At 37.9% G+C, this 26,386-nt stretch overlaps 1 protein-coding gene across 1 annotated transcript in view; it reads right to left on the bottom strand.

Annotated features, from left to right (window-relative positions):
• Window positions 1-13,028: 13,028 nt before the first annotated feature.
• shoc1 (shortage in chiasmata 1) overlaps window positions 13,029-26,386 on the bottom strand; it is a 117,107-nt gene continuing 103,749 nt past the window's right edge. The window contains exons 13-16 of the mRNA XM_072591310.1: window positions 21,744-21,863; window positions 20,919-21,092; window positions 16,178-16,285; window positions 13,029-13,219 (exon numbers count right to left, since the gene is read on the bottom strand). Of these exons, the coding sequence (XP_072447411.1) occupies window positions 13,029-13,219; window positions 16,178-16,285; window positions 20,919-21,092; window positions 21,744-21,863 (593 nt within the window). The remainder of the gene's footprint in view (window positions 13,220-16,177; window positions 16,286-20,918; window positions 21,093-21,743; window positions 21,864-26,386) is intronic.

Here is a 26,386-nt window from a genome sequence, read left to right as displayed (position 1 = left end):
TTCCTGCTGCCAGAGTGTCCAATCCTTTCATAATCTTATATGTCTCAATCAGATTCCCTCTCAGTCTTCTAAACTCAAGGGTATACAAGCCCAGTCGCTTCAGTCTTTCAGTGTAAGAGTTTCAGATCTAAACTCTGTTTCCAGCATCTGCAGTCCTCACTTTTGCCTAGTTTCTCAAGGAACCAGGAGAGGCAACTGAGGCACTCTTCACCTGTCCTTTTATCAAAGATATGGATAAAGCAATGTGAAATTGTAAGGATGTCCAGACTTAAGCCAGACAGTAAATAAATAATCCACACAAATTGTCAATACACGTAATTACATTTCTCTTGATTATTGCTAAAAACCCAAGAACATACTAATTTTCTCAGCGTCTGAAACAGCATCATTTACAATAAAATGATCAATACTACTGTAATATTTCTGATTATTCAGAAGGAATCATTAACCAAAACTAACATTCTTTGTTTTCTTTCTTTATTTAAATTAGGATGCTAAACAATTAAATTCGTAGAAATATCAGGTAATTAGATAAAACAATATCCCCATGATAGTTCTTGCACACCACTCCAGTGGCTGACCATTGAGACGAATACAAGAGACAGGAGCAGAAATAGGCCATACAGCTCCTCGGGCCTGTTCCAGCAGTCAATAAACTACAGCTGATCAGCTGTTTCAACTAAACTTTCCTGCCATATCCTCACATCCCACGATTCTTTCAGTTCCAGATAATTCATAAATCTTAGTCTTAAATATGGTCAATAACAGAGCAGCGCAGCTCTCTACAGTAGATATATTTGGAGACTCACAGCCCTCTGAATATATAAATTATTCACACTTTACGCATAAAAAACTGGCCCTGGGGACAATGATCTCTAATTCTAGACTCTTCAATCAGTGAAACAGCCTCTCAGTATCTACTTCACCTAAAACTTTGAGAAATTTTGATGACATGATTCCGCTCTCCCATCCCCTTGCGCTCCAACACCCCTGCCCATGCACCCAGTCTTATAAACCTGAGAAAATGTAGGCTCATGCTACTCAATCTCTCCTTGTAGGTCATTCCACTCATTCCAGGAATTAATCTTGTGAACCTATATGCGCTCTAATGCAATCTTATCCTTCATTGGGTAAGGTGATCAAAGCTGTACACAATGCTCAAGGTATAGTTGAATTGAATTGAATTGAATTTATTGTCATGTGTACCAAGGCACAGTGAAAAGCTTTGTCTTGCGAGCAATACAGGCAGATCATATTTTAAAGTCGCATAGATAGTAAATAATAGGTAAACAGCGGCAAAAACAAAAACACAAGTACAGACAAATGTTAAGAGTTTGTGAGTCCATTCAGTATTCTAACAGTATGGTAGAAACTGTTGCGAAACCGGCTTGTGCGTGTGTTCAGGCTTCTGTACCTTCTCCCCAATGGTAGAGATTGTAGAAAAACATTGCCAGGGTGGGATGGATCTTTGAGAATGCTGGCAGTCTTTCCTTGACAGCAGGCCTGGTGGATGGATTCTATAGATGGGAGGTTGGCCTTTGTGATTATCCGGGCCGAGTTCACCACTTAATTATTTTCTTGGATTGTAAGAATAGAAAAGCTGAACATTTTTTTTTAAAAACTGAGAAACTAATAAACAATGATATTCAGAGGCATTTGGAAGTCCCTTAACAAAAATCATAGATTTAACAGGCATAGCAATCAATTAGGAAGGTAAATGAGATGTTGACATGTATTGCTAGCACAATAACCGTCTCCAATCTTGAATGGTACAGTTGCCATTTCAGGTAATGATACAGAATGCTCTTGATGGCGCACCTATAAAAGTTTAGATCAGAGTGGTACTGGAAAAGCACAGAAGGTCAGGCAGCATCCGAGGAGCAGGAAAATTGACGTTTCAGGCAAAAGCCCTCCATCAGGATTCCTGATGAAGGGCTTTTGCCTGAAACATTGATTTTCCTGCTCCTCGGATGCTGCCTGACCTGCTGTGCTTTTCCAGCACCACTCTGATCTAAACTCTGGTTTCCAGCATCTGCAGTCCTCAAGGGTATTCACTGTCATGCCAAATTTCTCAGCTGCCTCAGGAAGAAGTGACGTTGTTGGGCCTTTGTAACCAGTGCATGCACATGAAGAGTCCAAGAAAGCTTGTTGTGGATGACCACTCCCAGGAGCTTGACAGTCTCCACTCATTCCATCTCTGGGCTGTTAATGTGTAGGGGGGCATGAGTAACATCCTGCTGATAGTCAATAATGAGTTCCTTGGTATTGCTGGCATTGAGAGCAGATTGTTCTCAGTGCACCATTTTTCCAGGTCTTCCACCTCCCATCTGTAGTCTGTTTCATTGCCATCTGAGATTCAACCGACTATGGTGGTGTCATCAGCGAACTTGTAAATGGCATTAGTCTGATATTTGGCGACACAGTCATGGGTATATAGTGAGTACAGTATGCAACTCTGGGTTGCTCCAGTGTTGAGTGTTAGTGACGATGGGGCTTTCAACAAAGCCCCATACAATTGCAGGAAGGCTTCCTTACTTTTATTCTCCAATGCGCTAGCAATACATGTCAACATCTCATTTACCTTCCTAATTGATTGCTATTCCTGTTAAATCTATGATTTTTGTTAAGGGACTTCCAAATGCCTCTGAATATCATTGTTTATTAGTTTCTCAGTTTTTAAAAAAATGTTCAGCTTTTCTATTCTTACAATCCAAGAAAATAATGAACACTTCTCCACAATATACTACCTTCCTGTACAGTCCCTTAACAATCCTTTTTTTTTAATAGCCTCCTTCCATCTCTCTCACAGCTTACTTTCCCACCCAGCTTTGTGTTGGTGTCAAATGTTGATATATTACACTCAGTCCCCAAAACTAAGTCATCAATCAGATTATAAATAGTTGAGCCCCAACTATTGATTATTAAAGTGCATCTCCAGTTACATCCAATCATTCAGAAAATTATTTGTTTATTCCCATTTGGTTTTCTCTCTAAAAACAAACCTATGTGCCCTATTCTTTTATATTAATCTCTGGTGTGGCCCTTAACTAAATGCCGTTTGAAAGCACAAGTATAATAAATCTATTGGTCCCCTTTATACTCATTAACCATGCAAGTTGGCCCCTTAAAAATCACTAATGCACTTGACAAACATGAAAGGCTTTCTTAAAATCATCTTATGGTTTTCCAAGCGAACTGTCATCTTGTCCCTGTAAATAGCTTCTAGCATTTCCCTATTATGGATGTCAGGTTAACTGGCCTATGGTTTCTAACTTCCTCCTTTATTGAACAGCTGAATTACATTTCTAGTCACCAATTCATAAAGACTGTTCTAGAATCTAGGAAATTCTGGAAGATCAAAATCATTGCGGGGACAAAAAAATACTAAGTGCTACCTTGATTCTAGAAGTTGAAGCATAGTTGGAATATTCAACAAGCCTTCAGACATCAAAAAAATGTATGGAATCTCCAGCTCCATCAACAGAAACTCAGACTTAATTGTTAGCATATCTCCTGAAGAATAAAAAGCAACTGTTACTCAAACCATTTCTTTTGACAAAACTGGCACTATCGTCTCAGTTGGAGATGCATCTATAAGTACTGAAAATACTAAATACACCTGAAGGTAGCAAAACAGAATCAGGAATCTTGATTTTAAACCTTGCAAAAGCCAACTACTTGCACAGAGTTAAAAAAAATGGGCCTAATTTTTCAGATCAATGGCCTTTTGTCAGCTGGAAAAAGTTACTATACTTTAAAGGAATACAGAGGTGGTGAAAGGGGCAACAGGAAAGGACAAAAAGAGAGGATTCTAATATTGTGGAGGATCAGTGGGATCAAATGCAAAGGCAAAAACTGGAATATAAATGAAGGAGGTAAGGAAATAAATGGAGGAAATAAATGAGAAAAGCAGAATCATTACCAACAATTGCCTACCAAAATAAAGACAAGAAAAACAAAAGACAAAAAAATGGGGATTGTTCATGTATTAATACAAAAGTAGTTTCTAAATTATTTATCATAGTCTTAAAACACTTTCTCTGCCTTGCCGATAGGAGGGGCAATGAACTGTAGTTAAGTGATATGGCAATTTCAAAATTTTTAAAATGATTCCAGATTCCAGGAACTGTCTGGATACAATTTAGGCCACTGAGCTGAAAACACAATAAATTTTCTCCCTCAGGAGAACAGAACTCATTTACTGACAGCAGTAAGGGTGAAATTTCTATAACCACTCATTTCAATAAGTAATCTTGATTTATAAAAATATGTACATATAGCATAGAAATCTAATAAATTTGAATTTGAAACAGATCAAATCAATACAAAATTGGTTTAATACAAGTTCAAGCAAACATATAAATCAATTTTATTTCATACTTGGAATAATAATAATAATGTTCAGATATTATTACCTGTTTCTGAACCTTTTGGAAGTCTGATTTTAAATATCATATAATTTATATTATGCTGTGTGCAGAGTTCAGCCCAGCACGAATTCTCCATGTAATCGTATTCGACCACCAAAGAGAACTCAATCCAAGGGAAATCCGCTCCAATGTGATGACTGTAGACAACCAAACTTTTATGTCTTTCCAGGCTAGTATTGGATGATGATGAAAATCACAAAATGACAAAACAGCATGAATGAGCAATGTGAAGTTACACATTTATTGCCATTGTCACAGACAAACTTATAGTGGAACTGGGTTTGAGACTTTTATAGATATCTGCATTACTAATAGCTCTAATCAACTTAGAATCATAAGCAATATTTAGCTACTGTAAAGATCCTTACTTTATAATCATATTTGTATTATGAACCTGATTATCTAAATCTTTGGGGGGAAAATATCCTCCAGATGCAGAATAACATAATGCCTCTATAAGCACAAATTCTAATTAGCTTCTAATCCCAAAATAACTTATTCAAAATTATATACTTTTCCAGGTTTTTTTTTAAACTTTTGCTTGAACACAAATTGGTGTATCTGAATTCTTTGCTTGCATTGTCCTGTAAGGCAGAGCTAAGAGAACTCTACCCACTTGAAATGAAGGAATCCACGGGTGTGAGCTGTCAACTTCAAATGAAATGAAACCACTACAAATCCATCCCTGAATAAGTGGCATCATATAAGTATATTTTCTGATTGGCACTGATTTCATACAAACACTTCACAAATATTCAATCGTATTTTTGATACTTTTTTTTCCAAAGTTATTCCCATGAATTGCTTTGAAATATCTGTTCAGCATTTGTCAGGGAATAGCACTAAGCAGGATATATACCCCAAAATTTCATCTGCAATGAAAGGATAACACCATGGGAAGATTGTACTTATTCCATTATTTATTTTAATCCATTTGCATTTAATTTTGTTTAGTGTTGACTTTGATAGATTAGATTTTTGTTTGTGGGGGAAGGGGCAGAGTATGATTCACAGAGGAGGGAAACCTGAACCCAGCGGAGTCTTTGAACTCAGTGCTGAGTATGGGAGTCACAAACTGATTGAACAGATGTAGATGCTCTTCAAGGATAAATAAGATCTATTTACATATCATGACGTGAATCTATTGATCTTTAAACAAGAAGGCAACAGAATTAATGAGAATTTAAAAAGAAACTCCGCTGGGCAGCTTTGTCAAACAGGGTGCTTGTTGTGGATTAAAAAAAAACTTTAGCATCTGTTAGTACAGTTTTGTTGAAGGTCTTTGCGGACAGTTCCTAGGGTTGGTATTATTATTATTATTATTATTATTAATAATAATAATAATGTCATCATGAATGCTTGGTTGAGTTTCAAAAGCTACAATTATCCCCTTAGGCTGTCCCAAATGCATTTGATTGATATTTTAAAGAGGCTATTAAAGGATATTTGATAAAGGTTATATTTCGAGTGGGGTTTGGATAGAAAATTCTTTGTCTTTATAAAAGATTAACCAGTTGAGGACATTTAAAACTGTGAATGGGTTCATCAATGGGAGTCTTGTTATCAAATGCACGGAATTGAGAACTATATTGTCTCTATATTTATTTTGTCAATTTCCACTTGGGCCTAAAGTCTGCCTGTGTTGGATTCTAGATGACTTCTCACAATGGTTAGGAGAGGGCAAGGGGGAGGTGGTTTAAAGGCGGGCAGGAGATGAGAGGACTGAGGGCTAGAGAGTCTAAAAGCTTTTAAAACAACTAGGAGGATATCTCAGAGAAGTGAGGTTGACCTTCTAACCAACCCACCTCAGTTCTTACCTGCCCCAGTGGATGTCTACAACCTACTCCTCTGAAACAAACATTGAGTTTAATAAGTCCTTTAAATTGAAGGAGGTCAGCTAAATTAGGAAATATCCCAACTCAACAAAATTCAACCTACATTTATGGAATCATGTGATTACACACTGCTTACAACAATCTTTGGTAATTTTCTTATGTATTACTGTATAAGTTGAGAAACAAAAGTTTAAAGTTTGACTTTACCAACCAGTTTAAAACTTCCTGCCGACTTAAAGTCACATTTTTCTTTGGATAAGCTGCAGCTGGACTGAAATCTACAAAATATAAATGTGACACATTTAGAGATGAGCAAACACATTAGCACTGAGAGACATCAGACTGAACTTTGAAAAATTTTGGGTTCTTCACAGAATATTTTCATAGAATAGTGAGTTATCATATCCAATTCTCTGCTGCTCACTTCATTACTTATACAACTCCTCTACAAAGCATGATGGTTTCCTTGTGTTCACTATCACCAAGGGTGCTTACTGTTATTGGGACCTTCTAGGATTCCCGCTGTAGGTGCCCAGCTGTGCACCAGGGTAAACACTGCCAACTATGAATAGCCCTTTGGAGTTTCCACAGTGGTAGGAAAATGCAAAAAGAAAAGCTTCTGAGGACATTTTAATAAGATATTCAGAAGCTACTGTGAATGGCTGAAGTTTTTTTAATATCTAAATTTAGAAGCATAAAAAAACTATATGCATTAAGGGAGGCTTTTCTTTTAACATTTCAAGAGTTAATTGTGATTTATTTTTTCCAATTGGACTTTTTTTGTAAATGAGCTTTTTGGAGGCCTTCAGTGAATGGCTGAAGTTTTTAATTCTAAATTTAAAAGTTTAAACCAATCTATACGTATTTTAAAGGGAACAACAGGGTGTGACTGTAAGTGAGGCAGGTAGGGGGATTCTGAGTTCAAGAGTGGAGGAGCCTCAGCCCTTGACATTGTCCAACAGGTCTGAGATTTTTGCTCCCTGTATGGATGAGGAAAAGGGCTGTGGACAGGATGAGCCAGCTGACCATGGCACCATGGTGCATTCAAGAGTGGGGAGCAAAAAGACAGTTAGTTGTTATGGGAATTCTATAATTAGGGCGACAGATAGTATCCTTTGTGAGCTGGATTGAGAGTCCTGCATAGTGTGTTGCCTGCCCAGTCCCCGACTGGCTTGAAAGGATATTGGAGTGGGAGGGAGAGGATCCAGTTGTTGTAGTCCACGTTGGCACAAACAACATAGCCAAGACTAGGAAGGACGACCTGTTAGGGGAGAATCAAGCAGTCAGAAGGAAATTGTAGAACAGGCCCACGAGGGTCATAATCTCCGGATTACTGCCCGAGTCACGTGCTAATTGATATAGGGGTAAGAAAATTAGGGAAGTAAAAACATGGTTAAGAGATTGTTGTGGGAAAGAGCGATTCCATTTCATGGGACATTGGTATCAGTTTTGGAACCGGGGCGATCTGTACCGATGGGATGGTCTCCATCTGAATTGATTGGGAACCAGTGTTCTACCGAAAAGGATAAATAGGGTGGTCACTAGGGTAGAATTAAAGGGGGTCAATTTAGAACATAAATGAGGAGACATTTCTTCAGCCAGAGAGTGGTGGGCCGGTGGAAGTCATTGCCACGGAGCACAGTGGAGGCCGGGATGTTAAATGTCTTCAAGGCAGAGATTGATAAATTCCTAATCTCACAAGGAATAAAGGGCTATGGGTGGAGTGCTGGTAAGTGACATTAAAATGCCTACCAGCCATGATTGAATTGCGGATTGGATTCGATGGGCCGAATGCCCTTACTTCTACTCCTATGTCTTATGGTGTTATGGTAATTTTTTTAACATTGCAAGAGTTGTTTTTTTGAAAAGCTGATCAGTTTTTTAAAATAAGGAGCTGTGTTTTTGTTTCAGGGAGTCCTATATGTGGTTGGCTCTGGAGAAGATTTTTTTCTTTGAGAAAATTATTGAAGAGGTATCGTTTTAATTCAGCTAAGTGGTTATTTTATTTAACACCTATATGTTTGACTTTTTTGCATTTTAACATTACTTTCTGTACGTAATGAAATCTACTCTATTTTGTATATGAGGTATTATTGAAAGTTCCTTTTCTCAGGCTTAATGTTATTAAGGGCCTATAAGAGGTACAGAGTGAGATGGATAGTAAATTTAGAGAAGTGGTAACACAGCAAGTTAGTAAGTTGGTGAATGACAGCAAAATTGGTGGCACAGAAAACCTTGAAGAAGATTTTCTAAGAATACAAAAGAATCTTGATCAAATGGGTCAATGGACTGGAAAAATGGCAGATGTAGTTCAATCTGACAAATGAGAGGTTCTGCATTTTATACAACAAACAAGCGTATATAATAAATGGTAGGGCCTTGGGTAGCATTGTAGAACAGAGGGACCAAGGGGTTCAGGCAGATAGTTCTTTAAAGTCACATTTAGACAGGGTGGTTAAAAAGGCATCTAGCATGCTTGCCTTCATTGCACAGTCCTTTGAGTATAGGAGTTGGAATGCCGTGTTGAGGATGTACAGGACATTGGTGAGGCCTCTTCTGGAATACTGTGTCCGAATCTAGTCACCCGGTTGAGGAAGAATGTTATTAAACTGGAGAGGGTTCAGAAGAGATTTACCAGAATGTTGCTGGGTATGGAAGGTTGGGGTTATAAAGTAAGACTGGTAGGGTGGGATCTTTTTCATTGGAATGTAGAAGGTTGAGAGGTGAACGTATAGATGTTTATAAAATAATGAAGGGCATAGATAGGGTTAATGGTAGTTGTTTTTTTCCAAGGATGGGGGATTTCAAGACAAGGGGCACATTTTTAAGGTGAGAGGAGAGAGACTTTAAAAAGACATAAGGGGCAAAGTTTTTACGCAGAGGATGGTTCATGTGTAGAATGAACTTCCTGAGAAAGTGGCAGATGCGGGTACAATTACAACATTTAAAAGATAGATACAGGAATAGGAAAGGTTTGAAGGATATGGGCCAGGAGCAGGCAGGTGAGACTAGCTTAGTTTGGGATTATGTTCAGCATGAACTGGTTAGACCGAAGGGTTTGTTTCCATTCTGTATGACTCTATGATTCTAAAGGTGTAAACTTTGGACAAAGTTCAACACCTAATGCATCCTAGACAATTGCTTTTTCAGTCCCCTCAGGTGTTGAGGTGATGCGCAACCTATTTAGCAATGTACTTATTCATGGAAGGGACAATGTGGGTACAACTACAATATTTAGAAGGCATTTGGTTAAGTACATGAATAGGAAAGTTTGGGGGGTTATGGGCCGGGATCAAGCAGGTGGGACTACCTTAGATTGGGATTATGTTCGCCAGACACTGGTTGGGCCAAAGGGTCTGTTTCTGTGCTATATGATTCTATGACTCTATATAGGTGGCAAGCATGACACTTCATTTGACATAGAAGAATATAAGCATCATGGCAGCTTCTAAGGTTTCTTATACAGATTTCAAGATGTGGAACTGATGATCACAGATCATAAATGCATGTACATTGACCAAATGGAACCATTTTCTATTGATTAAGTGATGTATGATGTAGTGCTCTCAATGTGACCTATGTAGAGTCTATAGTGCCTTCACTTGGAAGAAGTCAGCTATGTTCGCAAAACCTACTGACCGGGCTGCATCACTGACCTCATCACAAGGAACCAAGATTGTGAGTTGAGGATTTAGAAATTTCATGAAAATCCCCAGTGGATCCTTGGAAACAGCCAGTTGCATAAAAATTCAGCGCAGCTTTCAGTTTGAAAGCTACAGAGCCCTTCAACTGACATGCCCTGCTCCTGCAGGTGACACAGTTCTGTGACTGAATCCCAGGACCCATTCAGTGGCAGCAATGCGCCTCACTCATCTGGGGGAAAGTACATTGAGGCCCCATGATGGTTCCTTCAGCTGTGACCTCATGTGGAGTCCATTTAATATCTGAAGGTTGCTGTTGGTCCTGGTCTTGCTGACAAATTTGTTCCTCCTCAATTTATCTGCATTGTGCAGCAGTCACAATAACAATAATATTGTTGTGACTGGATCCATTGGTCACAAATCCAATAAATCTACAAGAGAAATATCAGAACTAAACAGTTATTTAGGAATGTGACAACAATCAGCACACACAAATGAGAATTCAGCATACAGTGTGACAATGGAAACCTGGGTCATAGTATGCCTTCACTTGCACCTTTGACAAACTAGACCTTATTCCAATATATGAGGTACAAGCCATGTTGTGTAAATAACATAGGTGCGGTAGGGTTACTGAGACCTGGTCCTCCTCACCACCACCACCATCCTCACCTCTAACATCACCCAAGAAACATAACATTGCATATAATAGCATGTTGTAATTTAATTACAAGTCAGTATGAGGGAGAAACAGTGGTGCAGCCTATGAGACATTGGAATGTATTTTGAAATTGTGATTTGCAGATGACCATTTATAAATCACCTCTGATGACTTCAGCTCCACAGAGATTACTATAATTAATCTGTAATGTTCAATGACATGGTTGAAGTAGCTTGACTGAACAGGGCCCATTCCCCTGTAATGACAAGAACCCCTGACCCTGAATGTGGTTGAAGCACATTCGGCATGTTTGGCACATACGACATGGGTTGTAAGTGTGAGATTGATGTCGCATGCTGCTGAATACAGCAACATGTCAGCTCTATATTGTTGTAAAATCATTACTGACAAACATGGCAGGTTTCCTGACTTTGTATCTGTGCTAAAAGGGAAAGCAAAATAGAACTACAATGGATCTGTAAGGTCTGAAATAGGGAGCAGTGTGCAAAAGGCAATGCAAGGCAGAGATGCTGCGAGCATCCAAGTAGGTATGAAGTGAGTGAATACTAAAACAGCAAAATAACTGCCGTGAGATGCACCCTGTTCTGTTGCATGAGATGGGTGCTAACCCTACATGTAAAGTGGCCTGACAGCAGCATTGCAATGAAAAGTAAATTGCAAGTGGTGAGCTGAATTATATGTGAATTGGACATGTTCCATGATGATCTGGTGAGACTAGTACACTTCCAGTTAAAATCTGGGCAATGAGGAGGGGAATTGCAGGCAGTCATGTTGTAGCTGTACAATCATGTTGCAGCTGCACCTACTAATTTCTCTCCACTGCCTGGGAGAAATAGCAAACTGCATATAACTGAGGTGAGAACAGGTAACACTCGGATGTTAATGCATGTAAATAGGCCCCTCACTGTTCACTATCAAGATTAAAAGCAGTTAAAATCTTGTGTTGAAAAATCAGTTTCATTTCCTTGAAGTCAAGAATCTCAATTTTCTCAACTGATTCACTATTACCCACATCATTTAGGGGCTGAGAAGATTCTGCTCATTACATTTTTCTGAGGACTGCCGCTAATTTGCACCTCATGGAATGTCGCACTTTACAGAAATTATAAGATGCACATCACTGAATAGAACAGGATTTTTTCAGAACAGATGTTCATTTTCTGAAAACTATTCATCGATTGCAGAGTAGCCTGGTTATCATTCTGATAAAAATCCTGCTAACTCGTCCAAAGTTTCGTCATTCAGCTTCCCTGGTTTCCTATGCTTGCTCTTCCCAAACTAGAGTTTAGTCCTAGGTTTAATTGTGATCTAAAAATAAGATTTGGTAGCACACAGGTCAAATCAATGCTGAGCTACCCATTTTCTTATAGCGGCTGTTTGATTAGTACATCCTTTGGGCATTGAATTTGAAACTAACCCAAAATGTTTTGAAGACTTCCTGTTGGTCAGAAGGTCTGTAAATAAAGAATACAAATTTATGATCTTTGTCAAAAGCAGGAGAGATGAGAATTTCTTTTATGCACTAAAATAAAAAGAACTGAAATTCACTGCTTGAAAGGGTAATGGAAGCAGATTCATCCTTAACTTTCAAAAGGGAGTTGGATAAATCTGTGAAAATTTGTGTAAAAATTCAGGTTTATAGGAAAAGAATTTAATATATCTTTCAAGGAGTCAGCATAGACAAGACAGACTGAAAAGTTGACTTCTAAGATATAGGATTCCAAAAGGTTTCCATAAGTAAACATTATTTATACATGAATAAAACTTCAGTAATAATCTAATAGACCAAACCCATGTCTCACCTTTTACCTTGGTGAGGCTGTTTATAAGTGTACCTCTAACACAATCTGAATCCATCCTGATGATGATTAATACCTATTCAAGAAAAGTTAAATTTAAATTGGTTCTGTACTTCAAATAATTTCAGGTGTATCACAAAAATACTTTTAGTAAAATAAAAATTGTTGTCGTGAAAGAAAACTTTTCCTAATTTGAAGGCGCAGCCAGTAATAGTTTTTATATTTAATCCAACTATGCACAAATCAAAATGTAGCTGCAACTTAATACATTTATTGCCATTAATTGCATTAACATTCTCAACCGAAAGTCGAAACTCTACAAATGACACTGGCTATAAATGGATGGATTTTAATTTCATCTAAAAGCAGATATTGCTTCAGCTCCAATCTTCTTAATTCCTGATGTTATAATGATTAGTGTATGCCTAGGTGAAATTATTAATATTGAGTGACATGTCATATGCTTTTACGCATTTCTGTACAATATTTGAGCAGTGTTTATGTAAAAGTTGCCTCACTACTATTTATATTGAAAGACATATTTGCATAACTTACATTCAGAATAAATAAATAATGAAGAAATAATGCAAAGCTGTTCTAACTTACTATAATTTATAATAAAGCATAGTGTCTAAAATGGTTCAAACCTTCTGTTCCCTTATGTGAGTATTTTGTATCCACATTAAAATCTGATCCTCAAGTTCAGTTACTTTGGGATTGCTTTCTTGTTTACTCTGACTGACATACTGAACAATTCGAAGCTTTTTCCAAACATCATCTAAACATGAACCCAAAGTGGTTACATAAATATCCTTGGTTTTGAATAAGTATGCTAAAAATGGAATAAGTAAAGTTATTAGAAAGAAGAAGACTTTTGAAAAATCAACAGCATGATCTTTTACAAAACATCTAAGTTTTAAAGACGAGTAAGATATAAAACAAAAACACAACTCTCCAACATTTACAACTGTTTGTTTAAAATTATTAACATTTCAAAAAATTTTGAAAAACAATATTTTGTATTCAAGTCAATTTGCAGAAAATAACAAGAATATTATTGCTTTTTGATGGGAAATTTTGAAATAGGGCATAAATTATAAATATTGTAAACTCATTGAGAATAAAGCTCTTATTTATATGACAAAACATAAGATTCCAAGAATGGCAAATATACTTGATTTTTATGCGAACAGACTATGTGAGCACATTTTTTTTAAAGAGTCCACTTTTGTAATACACATAGATACATAGAACAATGCAGCACAGGAACAGGCCCTTTGATTCATCACATCTGTGCTAAACATAATGTCATTATAAATGAATCTCACCTGCTTGCAGATTTTCTGTATCCCTGTATTCCCTGTCTGCTCATGTGTCTCTATAAATGCCTCTTACACTTTGATAACATATCTGCTACTACCACCTCCCCAAACAGCATGTTCCAGGCAGCTACCATCCTATGTGTAAAAAGTTTGCCTCACACATCTCCTTTAAACTTGCCCCTCTCACCTTAAACCTATGGCCCCTAGTATTTGACATTTTCGCCCTGGGAAAAAGACTCCAACTATCCAAACAATCCATGCCTCTCATAATTTTATATACCTCTTTCAGGTCGCTCTTCAGCCTCCGATGCTCTAGTGAAAACAATCCATGTTTGTCAAACCTCTTCTCTTAAGTAATACACTCCAATCCAGGCATCATCCTTGTAAAACTTTTTTGCACTCTCTCCAAAGCCTCTACATCCTTCCTAAAGTGTGGCAACCAGAATTGCATACAATACTCCAAATATGGTCACACTAGAGTGTTATACCGATGCATCATGACTTGCCAACTTTTCCACTCAGTGTGTGGACTGATAGAGGCAAGCATGCCGTCTGCCTTCTTTCCTACCTTATCCATGTATGTTACCACTTTCAGGGAGATGTAGATTTGGACCCCAAGATGCCTCAGTATATCAATGCTCTTAAGGGTCCTGTAATTTAGTCTATACTTCCCTCTTGCATTTGACCTCCCAAAATGCATCATCACCTCACACTTGTCTGGATTAAACTCCATTGTCTGCCCAACTTTCCAGTTGATCTATATCCTGTTGTATTCTTTGATAACCTTTCTCCACCAATTATTGTGTCATCCGAAAATTTCCTAATCAGACCACCTACATTTTCATTCATATCATTTATATATATTACAAAGAACAGAGGTTGCAGCACTGATCCTTGTAGAACACCAGTGGTCAGACCTCCAGTCAGAAAAACACCCCTCCTCAACTTTCAATCTTCTGGGCCAACATACCATGAGGAACCTTGTCAAATGCTTTAGAAAAGTCCACGTTGACAACATCCATTGCTGTAGCCACGGTGGCACAGTGGTTAGCACTGCTGCCTCACAGCGCCAGAGACCCAGGTTCAATTCCCGCCTCAGGCGACTGACTGTGTGGAGTTTGCACGTTCTCCCCGTGTCTGCGTGGGTTTCCTCCGGGTGCTCCGGTTTCCTCCCACAGTCCAAAGATGTGCAGGTCAGGTGAATTGGTCATGCTAAATTGCCTGTAGTGTTAGGTAAGGGGTAGATATAGGGGTATGGGTGGGTTACGCTTCGGTGGGGCGGTGTGGACTTGTTGGGCCGAAGGGCCTGTTTCCACACTGTAAGTAATCTAAACTCAATCAAATTTGGAGACAAGACCTCTCCGGCATAGGGCCATTCTGACCATCCGAATAAGTCTATTTTTTTCTAAAAGCAAGTAAAATCCTGTTACTAAGAATCTTCTCCAATACTTTCCCGACCACTGATGTTAATCTCACTGGTCTATAATTTTCTTTTTCCTTCTTAAATAAAAGAACAACATTGACTATTTCCTGTCTAAAGACGATATAAAAATCTTTGACAAAGCCCCATTAATCTCCCCTCGTGCCTCCTTCAGTATCCTGGGGTAGGTCCCATCAGGCGTGAGAATTTATGTAACTTAATGTTTTTCTCGACACCCAACCTTTCCTCCTTCTTAATATTGACACGCCGTAGAATATCAACTGACCTTTCTGTAATCTTGCTTTCTCCTTGGTGAATACTGATGCGAAATAATCATTAAGGACCTTACCCACTTTCTCAGGTGCCATGCATAAATTCCCTCCATTGTCCATGATTGGGCCTACCCTTTCCCTAGTTACCCTCTTGCATCTAATATACATATAAAATGTTGGGATTATTCTTAATCATACTTTCCAAGATATTTCATAGCCCCCTCTAGCCTTCTCAGTTTCTTGTTTAAGTTCTTTTCTGCTTCCTTAATACTCCTCAAGGGCCTTGTTTATTTCTTAAACCTTTCAGAGGAATAAAACATTCTTACAGACAAAGCATTGTAGAAAACATGAAAAGTTACCAGCTGAAATGGAAATTAGCATTCAGGAAGGTTCTTTTCTCTCAGTCATTGACAGGATAGCTAGTTGGAATATTTTGAAACAAACAATGGTCACCTTCCTTCTCTTAAAGTGTACTTGTTTATGGCTATTTCACATTAATGGATGCTGGTGAAAGTTAAGTGAGCCCCCACCCTGCCCCAACCCTGTTAAAATACCAGCCAGTGTTTTATAATATCTAACTAATTTAAATTTCTTTAGTTATTTATAGCTTAATCAGTTTGCTCATGATAAAAACAAATTAAAACTTGAAAAAATATACATTCATACATGCTAGTCTTCTTCACAACTTTTTTTTGCAGAATTAATTATTCTTGTCTTAATTTATATTTTTAATCTTGACCTAGTTACAGAAACCCATTTGTTGTTGTTCTTCATACCTATAGCAGTATCAAGGTCACACATCAACAGAAGATCTCGAATCGTCACCAATAGATGAAGCAGCGCTGCGTGCTTGTATAATTGAATTTCAATTTCATCATGCTTGCCTACAAAAAAAGAGAGAGCTATTTTATGTATTATAAGGTCTAATATTTAGATTTTGGATTGAACACCATTCCTTGCATTTTACATGTTTCCAGATTATATGTTGCCCGGTCTAACGTATCCTCTCGAAACAACAAATGCTGGAGATCACAACAGGTCAGGCAGCATCCATGGAGAGACAGCATTTGCTGCTTTCAATACAGATTCCAGCATCTGCAATAACATGTTTCTACTAATGTATCCTCGTATAATTTGACTGAAATTTTGTGATACAACTTTAAAAGATTTAGTACTGTCTTTGAATTTTAGTATATAACTATTATTGCATTGAGACTTATTAATACCTGCAAAGCTAGCAAACACACATGCTACAACAACATTTCAGCTAGCAGTAAGGAAAACAGAGCTTTGCAAACATGCTGTCTTGACCATAGGTCAGAACAATGAAGTACTGTGGTCATTTTTAATTTGTAATTTCAAAATGTGTTATTTAAAAGAGGATCATGCATCCTGAAATGGCTGTGGGTATAAACTAAGTGTCTGACCGGATAGTGAGATCAATGTCAAAAAAATTTCAAACAGATGGACTGTGATTTATTTTTGTGAGTTTAGATGAATGGTGTGCAGGAGGGGAAGGAATCGCATGGAAATCTATTAAATTCTAACAGGACTCCACAGGGTAAATGCAGAAAAAATGTTCCCAATAACCAGAGAGCTTGCAACCAGGGATAACATTATAAGGATATGAGGCAGACCATTTAGTACTAAGATTAGGAGATAATTCTTCACCCAGAGAGTGGTGAGTCTGTGAAATTCTCTGCCACGGAAAGCAGTTGAGGCCAAAACATTAAATATTTTCAAGAAGAAGATGGATATAGTTTATAGGGTTAAGGAGATCAAAGGATATGGCGAGAAATGGGGTACTGAGTTGGATGAAGGACTTTTGCCCAAAACGTTGATTTTCCTGCTCCTCAGATGCTGCCTGACCTGCTGTCCTTTTCCAGCACCACTCTAATCTTGACTCTGATCTCCAGCATCTGCAATACTCACTTTCGTCTACTGAGTTGGATGATCAGCCATTATCATATTGAATGGTGGTGCAGGCTCAACAGGCTAAATGGTCTATTCTTGCTCCTATTTCTTACATTTTTATATCTCATGACTACAAAGCTAATGAGGGGCTGGTGAACTGCTGATCAATGATAAGCCATTCCTGCTGATTGTATCCCAAACTGCAGACACATTTTATGTTTTCCCTTTGAAGATTACACAGGATAAGCATTAAAATGTTGGTGTCAACTCTACTGGAGTGTACTTGTGGGACTGAACACTCCCTTGTGTACTACTCTGTGTTCAAACATTAGCATACTGTGAAGATTACAGTCAGAGAACTATTCCTTAGTTATCCCTGTGTTGCAGGTAAAGGAAGTCTCTTGCTCTGAGTGCTGCAGACCAGTTAAATAGGACACAAGACAACAAAAGGATACTCTGTCACCCTCAATCCTGAAATTCAAACACAATTGAAAGGAATCAGAATTACAGAATCTCAACCAATCTGCAAAATTAAGGATTGTGAAGCCGACTGTTCAACAATCATGTCAATTCTACTCGTAATCCCAACTGTAACAGTCACAATTATCTGGTCTTTGTGCAGTACTCACCACAACTCCTAAAGCACCCCTTCAAATCTGCAATTTCTACCAACTAGGATATAGGCAGCAGATGCACGTGAGCATCACCATCTGCAAGTTACCCTCCAATCCACATACCTACCTGACTTGGAACTATATTGCCATTCCTTCACTGTCACTGGGTCAAAATCTCAGATCTACCTTCCTAAAATACTGTGGCTATCCAAACTCAAGTTTCATGAAGGCAGGTTACCACCACTTTCTCAAGGCAAAATGTAATTCGGCAACAAATGCTGGCCTACCTAATGATGCCCAGATCCCATGAATTGAATAAATTAAAGTGCATATCTTATACTAAGTTAAATCACAGTTCTCTTAAGGGATAATCTGTAACCTTAATTTTATTTTTTCAACATTCATACAGTTATTAAATGTAATTGCTGGTGATATTTAAGCTATCCTCATGACATTAATTTTGATAGCCCAAAATAAAATATACCAAAGGGAAAGACACTGACCCAGGAAAGGTGGTCACCTTTTATAAAGTAAACCATTTGAATTTTAAACAAAAGACCTATAATTCTCAAGTAAAATAAACATGTAGCTACTGTTACTACTTAGAATATATTATAAAAATAAATGGAAATTAACTGTCAAATAACTTTGGAAGGATGACTGACTTTCGCAGATCATCCTCTGAACTGACTACTGTGGAAATCTAGGTTATTCAAACAATTCTATCTAGATTAGAGTGGTGCTGGATAAGCACAGCAGTTCAGGCAGCATCCAAGGAGCAGGTTTTATCTGGCTGACTTCATAATGTTTGGCCAATTATTGAGGGAAAGTTTTACTAATTTATTCAGAGAAGGACTGTTAACTGTACACCAGGATAGTCAGTAAACTGAACAGAAAGGCAACTTGCTAATCTGATAGTGCCCAATGTTCAAGAAATACTTAATGCAAAGCAATTGTATAGTTATTCATATGTAGAAACCAAATTTCAAAATTTCAAGAAATTATCAATGTTTTGTGGTGTTAGACATGTATGGTTCACTTATGAATATATCTCATCGCATACTCCTGACTTACCAATATTTTACCAATAGAGATGATAATCAAAAATACCCTTGAATTGGTTTAATTCCCTTAACTACTCAAGTATTATGTCTGGGAAAGTAACTAATGTAGTTGTGGTCATTAATTCCACACATCCTCTTTGTTAATTGCGTCCTCTTTCAACATACAATGGTGTTTTCCCATAATGAACGAAATATGGTATAACAGAAAATTTAGAATAATGTTTTACACATGGGTGTTTGGAATGGGGATTCTTTGAGAATTAACTTTTAGGAAGACTGCAGTGTAATGCATTAAGCTAATTAACCTTTAAAAATCGCTTCTGAAATGCTGTTGAACCTGGAAATTAAACTTCATAAATGGTATTTAATGCCAGTGGGGGATCTTTGTGGAAAGTTTCTTTTGGGAAGCCAGTTAAGTAGTGTGACAGGCTCTATCCAGGATCAAGGATAATTGGAGTTGAAGTCATGTACCTTCAATAGCTGCCAGCTAATTATTTACCTAGTTTTATCTGTCCAATGTTTTTCTGTGTTTGTATGAGATTTTCATCCCAGTACTGGAATCTTCATGACTTCTTAACATTCTTTAAGTTGCTAATTGTTAGTGTTAATTAATTTGAAATCCCAGACAGATACTCCATATTGTTAGCTCCTGGGTGAGGCAAGATGAATCAGCTGTCTTTCTTTATTCACCTGTTTCCTTGGTTGGTCACAAAGGTTAATTTAAAAAGGATCCTTACCTTTTGGGTGCCTCTCTCCTAGCCCAAGTGAATTTATATTTTTAAAGAAATCAAACTCACCAGGCTTATTCAGTTAACAGACTGAGTTTACTGGTTACTAAATATTAAAATAATTAATAATGCAACACATTTCATATTGATTAAGAATGGGAAGTGAGTCCAAAAGAAAGATAAAAGTGGAAAGACATATAGTAAGTCTCTCTTCATTTTGTGAAGAGAACATAGTGGAGTATTAATAGTTGAACAATTGATTTGGGGATTTTTGGCTTTTGCAGGTTAGTTGAAATTTCACTGTTCTGTTTCCTTCAGACCAGAGCTTGGTTGAGCAAGACAGTTCCTTTTGTCCTGTTTCCTTCTGACTGGTCTACTGGCTAATTGGCTTCTAGCATTCAGAACAAGAGAATCCTTTTACCTGTAATGCAAGGGTAACTAGTTGGACGTTCTTTGATTGTGACTTTCATAGCTCTCAAATGCTGGAATCCAGACCAGTACACATAGGTGTCTCAGGTCAGGATCACATCTTTTTTCAATAGCATACTTTCTTCCACAAGCACATACAGACCAGTAGTACTTGGTTTTTAACCCCTTCTTAATTGTACATTCCTGAAAGGGTAAAACAAAAACAAAATCTTCAACAAGTACCTTTCTGTTGATAGTGGGTGAGCTGGCAAGCCCCTTCACTATCTCATCCTGTTACATCTTGCTTTCTCTCACTCTGTTTAAAGTTTCTCTGACATTCTATTGGTGTGACGTTCCATGGATCCTACACAGGATTTTGGCAGACAGCACTGAATTTACATCTGCAGTCTTTTATTTGCCTCTTTGAATATATATATTATTTGCAAATAAAGGTTAAAATGTCCATAGTACTTCAGCTTTCTGATCTGTTGTCATTACAACATATTTTTAGATAAATGAATGAATGGCTGGTTTCTTCTTGGGAATAAAACACTTTGTTTGGAAGGGGAGTGCATTTTTTATTGAATCCAAATACAGGCATGTATTTATTTTAAAACTTATGACATACTACGTCATTCAAGATGCATAATTGAAAGCAATGCATTACAAAACATCAACAATTACAAGACACAATAGGTTTTTCTTATTTATTTATTTATTTATTGCCTTGGATAAATCTTTGGTAGCTTTACATATTTTTTTTACTGGAGAGAAAGGAATAAGACTGACCTTGTTTAGCACTATCACTCACTACCTTTTCTTGATGCTTTAGGAAAAACCTAGTGTGGTCAAAAGAAAGTGTAGTAAATGTTTCTGCAGATATATGAATAGCAAAGCCCTTCAACTGTTTGAGAACAGGGATTGCTGTGGACTCCAACAAATAGTATGCTTGACGCTGGCTTTCTGCAAACAGAAAAAAAGATTACTAGTGTACAAAATTATGAAATCAAATTGATTAATGCCGTTTTATCCTATAAAATTTATTCTATTCATGAATCCAAAATAATGTTTCACAATGATCTATTATCTTTTTAAACTGAATCCTTTGCATTCAAATACATATTTTACATAAACATTGTACATTTTAATTGACATGATATTTGTGACAGGAAGCATACTGATGATCTGTGATTTTCAGCAACTGACATTTGACTACAAATTATGGCTGCGGCTCAAATGACAGTCATTTCCAAGTTACACTGGCAGCTACATCCATACAAAGTAACTCAGCAGTAAAACAAATCACAGAGCTATTTTTTTTGTCAAGAGACAACAAATGGAAATACCCACTTTTTTTCCTAAATTGTAAACTATTTCCACAATAATAGATAAAGGTAAATTCACCTTTGTCTCAACTGAGAGAGAAAACTGATGGTGGTTCAGCCTAATGGTCAGCACACCTCAGGTCAGGAGAGAGGTTAAGAACAGTCTTTCATGATAACCTCAGACAGTGCAGAAATTAAACCCATGCTGTTGGTGTCACTCTGCATCGCAAACAAACTGTCCATCAACTGAGCTAAGTGACCCCCTAAAGGTCAAAGAAAATTTGAATACCTGATGCTTCAATATTTATTAAAGTTCTGTTTTGATCTTGTTGGTCATTTTCCTGCACGGAAACTATTTTTGGCATTTCCAATTTACTGCTCACTTCAATTTTGGTAATACTTTCATCGACTGAAATATAAAAACAAGACATTTAACGACTGACATTTCTAAAAATTAATAAATCTTATCAATGACAAATTGGAAAGAGAAACTGCAAAAACAAAAACATGACACAAGATGCTGAAATGTCCAATTTTAATACAAAAAATTTCTAAAAGAATTTAAATTTTGATACCATGGAGGAGGTGGCAACAAAAAAAAAACCTGCAGATGCTGGAATCCAAGGTAGACAAGCAGGAGAATAGAAGAACACAGCAATCCAGGCAGCATCAGGTGGGGGAGAAGTCAATGTTTCAAGTGTAACTTTTCTTCAGGACTCGGGATGGATGTAAGGAGTGAAGCAGATAAAGGGGATGGGTGGGGGAGGATTTGGGTGGGGAGCGTGGTGAGGTAGGGACAAGTGAACACAGGTAGAGGATACAACCTGGTTGGTAGATGAAAGGAATGAATCCAGTTGGTAGCTAGAAGGAAGAGTCAATCAGAGGAATGGAAGGGAGGGAGTAGGCCTGGAAAGGGATTTGGGGGTGGGGGTGGGAAAGGAAGTTATTTGAAGTTGGAGAACTCAATGTACGCCCACCCCCAGCCATGGAGGAGGTGGCAGTCTAGTGCTATCACTAGATTATTAATCCAGAAACTCAGTTAATGTTCTGAGGACCTGGTATGAATTCAAACACTGCAGGAATTTGAATTCATTTTTTAATAAATCTGGAATTAAGAATCTACTGAGGACCAAGAAATCATTGTCAGAAAAACCCATCTGGCTCACTAACACCCTTTAGGGAAGAAAATCTGCTATTGTCACCTGGTATGCCTTACATATGATTCCAGACCCACAGCATTGTGGTTAACTTGTAATTGCCCTCTGAAATGGCATAGCAAGCCATTCAGTTATAGCAATTGCCTCAAATAAAGAAATGAAACCAGACGGACTACCTGGCATTGACTCAGGCACTGGAGAAGACAATGCCAGAAACAGTCTTATCAACCCTGTAAAGTCCTCATTACTAACATCTGCAGCTGTGCCAAAATTGGGAGAACTGTCTCACTCAGAATCGTACCTTACAGACACTGTCCCAGACACCACCAACATCATCCCTGGATATGTCCTGTCCCTCCAGCAGATAGACTTGGCAGAGGTGGTGGCACAGTAGTGTACAGTCAGGAGAGAGTTGCCTTGGTGTCCTCAACATTGACTCTGGATCCCTTGAAGTCTTGTGGCTTTAGTTTAAACATGGGCAAAGAAACATCCTGCTGATTACCAAATATGTCCTCCCTCAACTGATGAATCAGTACTCCTCCATATTGAAAAACAGATGGAGGAAGTGCTGAGGTTTGTAAAGATGGAAATGTACTCTGGGTGGGGGACTTCACCACCAAGAGTGGCTCAGCAGTAACACAACTGATCGAGCTGGTCAGATCCTAAAGAGATCTGGGTCTTGATGTGAAAACCCACCTGATTTACTGATGCCCTTCTGGCTGACACATGGCTCCAGACCTAGAGTAATGTGGTTGACTCTAAAGCTATTCACAACAATTATTGATTGCGCAACAATTGCTAGACTTGCTAGTAATGTGACACCATGAAAGAATTAAAACAACTTTTGACGACCTATTCATACTCAATTATATGTGCTGCTAGATTGGGTCAGCTCATAGCTTGACATATCCGTACTCAACCACTACCATCAAACCAGGAGATCAAACATGGTTCAAAGGAGAGTGCAGGAGGGCATAACAGGAGCAGCACCACGCAGGCCTAAAAATGAGGTGTCACTCTGGTGAAGCTACTAAACAACCTACAGCGCATGGACTGCAGTGGTTCAAGAAGGCAGCTCACTATCTCATTCTCAAGGAAAATTGTGGATTGGCAATAAATGCTGACCAGCCAGAGACACTCATATGCCATGACTGAATAAAATACAACACAGCTTATAGTCCATATAAGCTATAAAAAACAAGTTTAGGACCTAGGCATCTGAAAGAATTGTCCCCAAGTGTGCAGCACATAAAATTGAGTATGAATAGGTGGTCAAAAGTTGTTTTAATTCTTTCATGGTGTCATATTACTAGCAAGTCTAGCAATTGTTGCGCAATCAATAATTGTTGTGAATAGCTTTAGAGTCAACCACATTACTCTAGGTCTGGAGCCATGTGTCAGCCAGAAGGGCATCAGTAAATCAGGTGGGTTTTCACATCAATAACTTCATGATCACTATAACTGAAAGTAGTTTTCAATTCCAAAATTATTAATTGAATCTAAATTTCAACAGCTGTCATGGTGGATTCAAACCCATGTCCCTTAGAGCATTAGCCTGGGCCTCTGGATTACTAATCCAGTGACATTACAACTGCACAACTATTTCCCATGTGTGGAAAGTGCAGAGATGTCTAAGAATGTTAGAGCTGGCAGAAGTTAGAGGTAAAGGAGGTGTTAAGCAAAACTCTTTAGTGCAAAAAATTTCTTCTCACCCGGAGTGTAGTGAATGTCTGGAATGCTCCATCACAGAGTTGTAAAGGCTTGATTGCTGAAACTATTTAAAGACGAGGTTGATAGATTTTTGAAATGTTGTGGACATTGGACTGATACCAGTGAATATATTAACTAAGAGCTCATTTATATTGATAATGCTTTGGGAGTTTGTGGATAATTGCTAAAGTTGAAGACTGAATGAAGTTGAATGAACAGATTGGAAGGAAAACCCAATTTATAAGCAGAACATCTTGCCTTCATGTTAATTTTAAGGTGATGCAAATGAGGTGATAAACAGTGAGAAGTGCTGGTGTTCCAGAGCTAGCAGAGTGTGCAGTTAATGAAGAATGAACAGATGCATGACAGAGGGCCATGTCTCTTTCCACATCAAAGACCTATGTGCCATTTGATGTCTCAAATACATGCAGGATCTTCATAAATATTCATAATGGCTATTTTTAACTACTTTTCATGGGATGTGCACATTGCTAGCAAAGCCAACATTTACTGAACATCCCTAACTGCCCTTGAGAATACAATGGTAAGCCACTTCTTTGCTAAAGTGCTATTAGCAAGCAAATATCAAGATTGCTACCTATTGTCAATAAAGGAATAGCAATATATTTCCAAGTCAGAACAGTTGGTAATTTGAGGGGGAACTTGGAAAAAAATCTTAATGTGTTGTTGCAAATTCATCTGGTTGATGGTACACAATCATTTCTCATGTGCGAATGTATACAATGTCAATTGAATGGGCGGCTTTGTGGCTCTTAAAGTTGCACCCTTCCAGGCAAGTGAAGGGTATTCCATTCCAGTTGTGAAGAGAGACTCCTCTTTGAAGCATTCATCCTGTTTCCCTCCACAGATGAGACCTGGTCTGCTTAGTATTTCCAGATTTTTTTAATTTCTGATTTCCAACATTCCCAGTATTTTGCTTTTGTATTCCATATACGTTAGATTTTATGGCTGGTGATAAGGCTTTCGGAACCTAGGAGTTGAATTTATTTCCAGAGTACTCATCCCTTGACCTGATCTTGCAGCTATACTATTTATAAGTCATCCGGTTAATTTGATTTGGATTGATTTATTACTGTTGTGTGTACCAACGTACAGCAAGAAATATTTATCTTACCTGCTTTACAGGCACATCACATTGTACAAGTGCATCAGGGTAACAGAACAGAATGCGGATACATTGTTACTGCTGCTGAGAAGGTGCAGAGAGGGAGACATTAACACTAAGCTTCTAGATAACTCCCAGGATATTGATGATCCTATTGAACATCAGGGTAGTCAGACCTCCTCTTTTTGGAGATGATGATTTTCTGACACTTGCACGTTAGGAATCCTACTTGCCATGAAGCACCCAGGATTCCAGATTCAAAATGGTAACTTTGTTTCTCTCTCTACAGGCATTGCCAAACCTTTCTCCAGTATTCTCAGTGTTTTTTTCCTGAGGAATTCCTGCTGAGATTATTTACATTCAACAACCACCATCATCTTCCTATTTGCTAGGTATTGCTTCAGTTATTGGATAGCTTTCACTGAGACTCATTTCACTTAATTTCTCAATTTCACAAGAGTGCCTTGATGCCACACTTGGTCAAATGGTGCCTAGAAGTCAAGGGGTCAAATATTAGAAATCTTGTCCATGTTTGGACTAAGGATGTAATGTGAATGTTTCTGACGGAATTCAAACTGAGCAAGGATCATGTTATTGGCAACTGGCACACATATGGTATCCTCATACAGCCAATAATGCTCAATAAAATTGTTGTGCAATTGTTGGTGCTGCTATATATGGCCCAAAACGTTCAGTCTACAGATCATCAGAAACTGGACAGAGAACCTAACGTGCATATTCAGAATCCTCAGAAGTCCTGACACATTAACTTTCATAGGAATTATCCATAAAATGTGAACTCCTAATGGGCAATTCCCATGTTTCTCTGAACCCTTTGTTAAAGTACCTGAGTGTGATTCAAACAGTTCTATGCTATTTTATGATAATTATCCAGAAAATGTTACAGAGAAAAAACCTGGTCTAACCCCGGAATAATTC

Source organism: Chiloscyllium punctatum, chromosome 2, assembly GCF_047496795.1.
Source record: "Chiloscyllium punctatum isolate Juve2018m chromosome 2, sChiPun1.3, whole genome shotgun sequence".
NCBI lineage: Eukaryota > Metazoa > Chordata > Chondrichthyes > Orectolobiformes > Hemiscylliidae > Chiloscyllium > Chiloscyllium punctatum.
Note: the sequence above shows the minus strand (reverse complement) of the source record. Positions and strands in the feature narration are given on the sequence as shown.